General features: G+C 40.6%; 1 protein-coding gene across 1 annotated transcript; it reads left to right on the forward strand.

Annotated features, from left to right (window-relative positions):
- Nucleotides 1-9,527, forward strand: LOC308099436 (uncharacterized protein). The gene is made up of 14 exons (XM_080448179.1): nucleotides 1-194; nucleotides 802-972; nucleotides 1,638-1,739; nucleotides 2,508-2,558; nucleotides 2,759-2,929; nucleotides 3,146-3,222; nucleotides 3,486-3,593; nucleotides 3,925-4,048; nucleotides 4,372-4,450; nucleotides 4,624-4,753; nucleotides 4,833-4,990; nucleotides 5,084-5,335; nucleotides 5,498-5,857; nucleotides 7,952-9,527. Exons 1-14 carry the CDS (start codon nucleotides 177-179, stop codon nucleotides 8,884-8,886), a joined length of 2,736 nt encoding a protein of 911 aa, XP_080304305.1. The 5' UTR covers nucleotides 1-176; the 3' UTR covers nucleotides 8,887-9,527.

The following is a 9,527-nucleotide window of genomic DNA, read 5'->3' on the forward strand; positions in this document are numbered from 1 at the left end:
TCCACATGTGCTGCCATGCTCTGCTTGGTGGATGTGTGTACGTGAACAGTTTAGCATGAATGTTGTGGAAAATAGTACTGATTATTGTCTACAAGAGTTATTAATCTCTGAGTATTAGAGGTAACGGCAGTTATTGTTGCATTCATTTGCGCAGCACTGTATCTTAGAAGAACATAATGGGGAAGAAAACGAAGGTAAGCACGCAAAGTTGTTTAACTTAGCTAACGCGTTAGCCAAAGTGAACCTCGTACATTTAATGTTATGAATGTGTGTGAATAATGGACATTTGCCTCATGGTATAATGTTTATATTTACCGTGTAATATACGAATAAACGTTTAAATTGGGGGAAAACCAGTGGTGTAAAGTAACTAAGTACATTTACTCAATTACTGTACTTGAGTAAAAAAAATCTGAAAATAGCCGATCTACAAGCTCACAATGTGTCGCATAGTGAGTTTGTAGATCTTCTATTTTCAAACTTGTGAATTGGGACAACATTCTGCATTATGAGTACTTTTACTTTTGTACTTTAAGTATATTTTGATACCAATACTTTTGTACTTTTACTCAAGTAAATTTTGATTACCAGACTTTAACTACATTGCAGTATTGATACTTTTACTTAAGTAAAACATTAGAGCACTTTTCCCACCACACATTCACGACAAGTACACTGTAAAGGCCTATTTGCGAACGCTGTTTCCTTCCCTCAGCTAACAGTGAGGAAAATGTACAATTATTAAACATATGATTTTAGCATCATGTCCAGTTGCTAATCATTTGATTTCCTACTTTTCAGACCAAGAATCAGAAGAAATCCAGACTAAACGCCAACCATGTGGCTGAGGAAACCTACACGAACGTCCCCCACTCCTTCGTGTTTAACAGAGGTCTGGTCGGGAAGAATGCCGGCCAGCTGGTGCAGGACATGCGGCGAGTCATGGGGCCTTTCACCGCCGAGAACCTCAAGGTCTGTCTTCTGTAGGATAAAACTGCAGTTGTTAGTCTTTAATGCGACCTTGTGTTGAATCTTACATTTCAGTTTGTGTATGGATTCATGTATTGTTTAACCCATTTAAGACGTGAGGCCCGATTCATAAAATGTCTTCTAAATCCTAACTTCTAAATCAGTGGTTCACACAAACATTTTCCATGTCAAGGACCACCGAAATTATATATATTTGGCCGCTGACCCCCATCTCAAAATATTTTGTTCCAGGGACCCCCAGAAGCAAAGATTTGAGTGTAAACATTTTGCTTTCAAAATATATACATTAAAAGATTTGTCACACATTTTCACAATTATTCTTTTTTTGCAGATCTACTAGCTCATAGCATCAAAAATCAAGTATGAGTTTGGTATATCTGGCATTTTTGAATAGCCAAAATATATCATGCGTTTTAGCTAAAAATCTAAAATGACACAAAAGCTTTCCCAGTCTTAATGGTTTATATAGATTTACGGACCATTTTTTACATTAATTCTAAATCCTGTGATATGATTTTGTTGACCTTATAGCAAAACTTGAAGGCTCACCTGGAGTCACTTTTGGGTCTTGTCACACTGCTGGAAACCCACCAAGGCAATCTTAAGTCTTTATTTAATTTGAGGGCTGTGCTTGTTTTCTCTACCAGGTGAGGAAAAAGAATTCGCTGAAAGATTTTGTCTCAGTAGCAGGACCACTGGGAGTGACACACTTCATGATCTTCGGCAAGACCCCCGCCAATGTTAACATGGTGAGATCATTAGCAATTCAGAGTACCTTGCATGATGACTCCACAGTATGAAAGTAGTATTTACCCGTCATTGTTTACTTTTAGTTACATAAATCTGCCTTGGGTGCATATTGTGAACTCTGTTTTTTTTGTAACATGCTAATGTTTATGCCAAGCAGTTGCGCCTAATTTATGCGACATCGAACAACAGTGTCACACACTGAAAATAGCAGACCTACAACTTATAATGCGTGAGCTTGCTCACAAGACGTTGCAAATGTGGTGAGCTTGGTAGGTCTGCTACTTTTTGGCATGCGACAGTTGTGCGACCAGTGTTGCATTGGTCATTGCACGCGGTAACATGCCGTCCCACCAGTCTTTGAGCAGGAGCATGCGCGTGCAACGATTGAAAACAACCCTTAAGTTCACACCGCAACAAAGTTTCCAAAGGCTGCCGACTGCTAGGTGTCACACCAGGTGAATTAACCTTGGAATGAGCCTAGATGCATATTAATTGTCCATTGTGTGACCTGTAGTGTAGGCGTTAAGCGACGTGCGTGTATCATCTTTAAAATGGCGTCCCACAGTGAGTCTGGATTTAATGGTGCATGGCAGTTTACCTTGATAACACAGTTGGGCTCGGATGATGACGGATTATGACTTGACTGTTCAGTGATGCATGTTCAAAGTAAACGCACTGATGGGCCCTTCATCAACATGAACATAGTGAGTTCAACCAAATCAACATGGAGGTGCTGTTGTTGACCCAATAACTTGTTTTTGTTTCAGAGGCTCGCTCGACTTCCCAAAGGTCCAATGCTGTACTTCAAAGTGGCAAAGGTATTTCTTGTATGCGTTTAATATCAGTAGTAAAAGGTGCACGGGCTTAGATGATGAAGCATTATTAATTACATGACTGTCAAGTGATGTCTTTCAAAGTAAACGCACTGATAATCCCGCGAATATGCCGGTAATATCACAGCATATAGATACATTGTTCTTTGAATTGTTTCTGACAAGGACTGTTGACTCTTTTTCAGTATGCGCTTATCAAAGATGTGATTTCATCTCTGAAGAAACACCGAATGCATGACCAGCAGTTTGGCCATCATCCGCTGCTCGTCCTGAATAACTTTGGCTCTGACGGCATGCAGGTTAAACTGATGGCCACCATGTTCCAACACATGTTTCCCTCCATCAATGTTCACAAGGTATGTTTGAATGAAGTGGCAGCATAGTACTCATTCTGATAAGGATGAGTGTTTGATGACGTGTCAGAATGATGAAAGTATAGTCTTCTTATAGCATCCCTGAAGAAACGAAACACTCTGACAACTCAACTCTGGCATCTTCCTGAACTTAAAATAAAGTTTGTAATAAAGTAATTTAATAACATTACAGTTTAAGTATGGATTTTGTTTTCCCAGATAAGCCTCAACAGTATCAAGAGGTGTGTTCTGCTGAACTACAATCCAGAGACCCAGGAGATAGAGTTCCGTCATTAGTAAGTATTGGACGTTTCCTAGCACAAGCTTCCTATGCTTTGGTTATACTGTATATGCTCACAAGCTAGTCTGTAAGTTTCATGGCAGTTCACCTTTGATAAGACCGTTGGGCTCAGATGATGACGATTATGACTTGACTGTTCAGTGATGCATGTTCAAAGTAAACGCACTGATGGGCCCTTCACCAAAAACACCCATAGCTCCATGTTCTGTTGATAATGTCGCACACTCACCTCCAGTACCACCTTCTTCCACCCTGCAGCAGCCTGAAGGTTGTCCCGGTTGGCATTAGTCGTGGAGTCAAGAAGCTGATGCAGGAGAGGTTCCCCAACATGAGCAAGTTTGAAGACATTAGCGAGCTGTTGATGAAGTGAGTTCCCTTGTAAAATGCTAATTCTTCTACTTGATTATAGTAGGTGTTTTATAATGACTTTTGTAACGGCTATAATTCTCTTGTGTTTAACCACTTAACGCTGTTTATATTTAGTAGTTGAACGGCTGTTTGTGAAAATAGCCGATCTACAAGCTCGCAAGGCATTGCACCGCTGTGTGCTTGCAGACATGCCCAGAATAGGGACGCTAGTTTAAAGTGGTAAAAGTCTTTGCCAGGTTGAAAATGGTTAAAGAAGTACATGATTATGTGGAGTTTTTCTTTATTACCTTTTATTACAAACCGATCTATTCCGGTTGACTTCTTTTAGAGCAGCTAACCTTTCTGAGAGTGAAGCGGAACAAGATGGAGATCACAACATAACTGAGCTGCCACAGGTCTACTCTGGACGTGGCAACATGGCATCCCAGCAGAGCGCTGTGCGCTTGACTGAGGTAATTGTGCCAACATTCAATCCAGGAACGCATCTGTTTCATTTTAGGTTTGAGCTATAACCATTATTATATTATATTTTAACCATTATTATTTAGATTTTTTTTGCATTTTTTTTCACACCAGGAGATAACGTGGTCCAAAGATTTACTGCTCCATTGACTTGCTGTTTAAAGTATTTGGGGAAAAATCCTCTATCTCGGCTCCTGTGTTTCATTTTTGGCGAGACATGCTATTTTCAACGGTGTAGAACAAGCGAACGGGCGATCTGAGGTCGCGCAGTGAAAGAGTTAATGGGCTAATGTAAAATGTTTTCCTCCCTCAGATCGGTCCTCGAATGACTCTGCAGCTGATGAAGATACAAGAGGGCATAGGCGAGGGCAATATTCTGTATCATTCTTTCAGTGAGTATGCAAGTTATTTTATTAAACCACTTAAGTCCTATTTTATGCTTTGACTGTTTGAAAATAGCTGATGTACAAGCTCACAACCAGCTGCTGCGCGTTGTGAGCATGAAATGCAGTGTGGATTTGTAGAAATGGTTCCTAAAATTGGGTTTTCTATAAATTGTTCACAGTCTCCAAGACGGAGGAAGAAATTAAGGAGATCCTGAAAAGAAAAGCGCAACAGCTGAAAGCGAAATCAGAGCGCCGGACTAAACAAGAACAGGATATTGCCCAAAAGGAGGAAGAACGGGAAGAAAACAAGTAGGTCTTCAACAACGATTTTGACACTACGTATTATTTTTTGTTTCTGACATTTAATTTATAATGCCTGTTGTTTCAGGAAAAAGAGCCTGGCAGGCATGAAGAAAAAGCAACAAGTGGAAGAAGAAGAAGACAGTGAAGTGGAGGACCCTGGGGCGCAGACTGACAAGGTTGTGGTCTCAGATGATGATGATGTGGAATACTACAGACAGGCTGTAGGGAAGGAGCCTGACGAAGGTGATTATCATTAGATATGAAACAACCCACATCTCAAACGGGTTTAATCTCACGGCTGTTGAGAGATAATAATTGTATTTTATTTTTGTTCAGGCATGTTCTCTGCTACCAAGAGGGAACACTCAGGAAAACCTCCAGGAGGACCCTTCAAGAAGAGGAGGATGTCGACTGGGAGACCTGGAGATGACGAGAAACGCGGCAAGTCACCCAGGAGACCTGGTCCAGGTGAACAGAGATTTGGAAAACCACCCCAGAGAAGTTCTCCGGGTGGACAGCGCGGAGGCAGACCAGGGGGAGACAGACCAGGAGGCAGAGGAGGAGACAGACCAGGAGGCAGAGGAGGAGGTAGATCAGGGGGAGACAGACCAGGAGGCAGAGGAGGAGGCAGAGGAGGAGACAGACCAGGAGGCAGAGGAGGAGGTAGACCAGGGGGAGACAGACCAGGAGGCAGAGGAGGAGGCAGAGGAGGAGACAGACCAGGAGGCAGAGGAGGAGGCAGACCAGGAGGCAGACCAGGGGGAAGTCGTGACAGGAACAGGTTGGGTCCAGGTGAACAGAAATATACAAAATCACCCCAGAGACTTCCTCCGGGTGGACAACGCAGAGACGGACCTGGAGGAGATCGTGACAGGAAGGGGGGAAAGGGATTTGCGGTCGGGGGGAAACGATTTGGGGCTAAGAAAACTGGTGATGGGGACAAGAGGTTTGGAGGGAAGAAACCTTTTCAGGGCAAGAATACATTTGGGAAGAAAAACACGGATGGGGGATTCAAGTCTAAGGGTCCAAAAGGCAAAGCACCTAGCCACAAGAAAAGAGGTCCCAGTGGTGGTGCGAAGCAAGGCTTCAAACAGAAAAAGGGCAAAGGCTGAATTGCGCTCTTCTACAGTATTTGGAACAAGACATTGAATGCAGTCCACAATAAGACACTAGATGGCAGCACAGGTGGATACATCACCACCATGACCTTAGCAGTGAAGACAAGTGCTGATCGATTGGTGTCTTTTTGTGTGGAATATATTTATTGCTGAAAATTAGCAAAGAGGCTTCATATACCGGTGAAACAATTTTTGTACTGTTCGAATGTTGATGTTAAATGTGCTTTATCGAATAAATTGTTAAGAAATCAAGTTATGCTACTTGGTGAGTCTACTTGGTCCTTTATTTTTATTTTTCTGTTATCTGGTCAACCAGTATTTCGGGCTCAATCAGGGATAGGTGTTTTTGTTTTAAGTAGCAAAAACAGCACTTTGTAATTTCCTATACAGTTTATACAGGATTAAAAGCATTCACTGTCCAACCATTCCTGAACATTTGCACAAACACATTGCTTTAAATAAATGACCATTATACAATATTGTGATATTGCAGGTAAAATGCATTAACAAATGTTCTGGTTTTTAGTATATTAAATACATGCCTACATATTTGGTTGTGAACTTTATTGTGAATTTGGTTGCTCACTTTATTCAGTTTCAGTTTACAGTGGAGGCTCACGTCACTATGGACGTGGCCAAAGAAGCATTGTCAGGCAACTAATTAATGGTTTGGCTCAGCATCATAGTTGGAAGATGTTATTTTTTGTCCTTGAATGCTATATTTGGTTTTACCATGGTACCAACATGACTGAAAATAACATGATTTGATATGTTGAGAGCTATAAAAGATCAAAACTTAAAATAGTCTTGAAAGGTGCATAAAGATTATGCACATTTATTTGACAATGAGGCATGATGGTACAAAACGTATTTCAAATTTCAAGAATTGAAACCACTTGTAATAAAGGGGAGTGTTTACTACACAGTAAAATATCAGACATGCAAAAGTGTCACTTTTCAGCTACAGTCACCTTTTTGAACCCAAATAGGGCAATTGTGTGACACCTGACCCGAAAGAAAACATGTCACCTTTTTCACCTCTGGGCTGTTTGCATGCCTGCTAATAATTGACCTGTATATGGGTACACAAAGGTGGAGCACTAGTACTTCTAGGTCAAAACTCTTATTCAGATTCAGCCTCTATTATTCAAATTGACAATTTGAATACAAGAGGCTGCTGAGCAATAGCAGTGTGCGGGGCTTTTTGTTCATGAGAATATTTTTTTCATTAATTGTTGCCTGACAAACTGACTAAAGTGAGCTTCTTAGTGAGTTGAGTTCACAACCAAATTTGCAGTATTTATTATACTGTAGACCAGAACACTTAATGCATTTTAACTTCACGATATTGTATAATGGTAATTTATACATTTGCAATTATTAAGTGCTGTTTTTGCTAACGGCTACTTTTTAAATGTGACCAGATACCAGGAAAAGAAGAATGGCACTCCATTCAGTTGAGTTTAAAAAGCCTTTTTTTTGTCATGGCTTGCTTGGCTAAGTTAAAAACGCAGGTGACCAACACGTTTTGGCTCAGGGGCTTTCATCAGGCTCGAATGGTTACTTCTATTGGCCAACAAAAAATGGAGTCATGACGTTTTTGCTTCTTCAAATTGTCAGGCTGATGTTGGTTAAGAGGAAACGAAAGATTTCACTCACCATATTGCACTTACTGCAAATTCAGTTGAGCTGCTTTTGTCTTCACTCTTCAAGAGCACAGTGCATAGGATCTCTGCTTTAGAGTGAGTATATCTTGGTTATGTCTAATCAACTGATACTGCTTACATTTTATGAATAATGAAAAGTTGAATACATGTAGCTCTATTTAGTAACATTTTGATTGTGGATTTCAATTCCTAAATAAGCCTAGTTTTTCAGTAGGTTCATAAACTCGATTACATAAATGTTATTGCACAGATGCCTATTCTCTCGCTGCTTTGAGTTTGTAGATAAAAGCTTTACAATGTGATAAAGTAATATAAATTCTTATTGTAGCATAAATAATTATTTAGTTAATTATTTTTCCATTCACAGATATTGAGGAGTATACACGTCCATATTATGAAAGCTACCAGATGAACCAATACAATGTTTGACAACGCATCACATTGTGAGAAATTCCAAATCGCACTGCTACCTTCAGTGTACGGTGTGGAATTTTGTGTGGCACTCGCTGGTAATTTGTTTGCACTGTGGCTCTTGGTGACCCGAGAGAGAAGAAACTGGCACACTGGAGTGGTTCTGTCCTGCAACCTGGCCATAAGTGACCTCCTCTATGTCTTCACCCTGCCGTTGCTGATCGTCTACTACAAACAACAGAAACACTGGATATTTGGGGACGCTGCCTGTAAAATAGAGAGGTTTCTTTTCACATGCAACTTGTATGTGAGCATCTTCTTCATCATGGGTATAAGTGTGAACCGCTGTGTGGCCATCGCGTACCCCTTCTTCTCTCGCAACCATGTGCGGACGGCGCACGTTAAGGCAGCCAGTGCAATCATCTGGATCCTTGTTGCGGTCCTTTCCTGTCCTGTGTTGAAGTTCGCCTCCACTTGCCCTGCTGTGCATGGAAACCACACTCAGTGCGTTTCCGCCTGCCGGATCCATGGTGACGAAACCTCTCACTTCACTTATAAAGTGTTTCTGGCAGTGTTTGGGTGTTTTCTTCCATTTTTGGTGACTTTCACTTCATACTGTGTGGTAATATGGGTGGTATGGAAGAATGCAAACATAACCAGACTAGAGAAACGCAAGGTAGCCCTAATGGTCATATCTGTCATTGTGCTATATGCCATTTCCTTTGTGCCTTACCATTTCTTTCAGACCTATCACCTATACCTGAGAAAAAATTATCCTGATGACTTTAACTGTTGGGTCTACACAGCCTACCAAGTATCTAAGGGGTTGGCAGCTCTGAATATGTGCATCCATCCACTCCTTTATATGGCTGTGTTTGACAGTATCAGAATTGTCTGCTGTGGGAGGTGTACAGAGGACAATGACGGGGGAGATAGGCTATAAGAATTACGATGTTAAATTCTAACATTTTAGTGAATCATTTTATCTGAACAGTGAGGAAAAAAGTAGGATGAAGTGAAAGAGAAGTATAATCTATTACTGTGCTAAGGCACTTGCCTTAATTACTCTTGTGGTTCCTTTTGTTGTTTACGTTTTTTATTACAGTACATTATTGAAACTGTCCTGACAATAAAACTAATTTCTATACTCTCAAGGGCAAGGCTACCGTTATCTGTGTAGGCTGTTCCACCCCTTGTAATTTCCGTTATGGCAAATTTCACAATAGTGACTATACTGGTACTAGTCTGACTGACAAGAAGGAAGTAGGCTATGTCTGCTTTAATATCTGTATTTTTAGATGTGCCATTTTTGCTAATATTTTACATGACCATGTTTTGACAATAATGTATTGCACTGGTGGAACCAAATGTGATAAAACAACGGTGGTATCCTTTAAGATTGAGATACAGTACAGCACCAGTTTTAAAATGAATATGTAAAACAGAATAATTGTTCTTCTGAACTTACATTTTAGTCAATTTTCGTGAACATGAACAGCTCAGACTTTACTCGTATTAAAGTTGGGTGATTGGGCTGTATTTGTTCTACTGTGTAGTACTAGCAATATACCTGATGATGCCCCT

The sequence above is a fragment of the Gymnoscopelus braueri genome (genome assembly GCF_963280865.1).
Source record: "Gymnoscopelus braueri genome assembly, chromosome: 13".
Taxonomy (NCBI): domain Eukaryota; kingdom Metazoa; phylum Chordata; class Actinopteri; order Myctophiformes; family Myctophidae; genus Gymnoscopelus; species Gymnoscopelus braueri.

Excerpts from the sequence above, each read along its gene's own strand:
- LOC308099436 (XM_080448179.1), top strand. Across the intron at positions 3,594-3,924 it reads ATTAGCGAGCTGTTGATGAA|AGCAGCTAACCTTTCTGAGA; the intron begins GTGAGTTCCCTT and ends GACTTCTTTTAG. Across the intron at positions 4,049-4,371 it reads GCGCTGTGCGCTTGACTGAG|ATCGGTCCTCGAATGACTCT; the intron begins GTAATTGTGCCA and ends TTCCTCCCTCAG.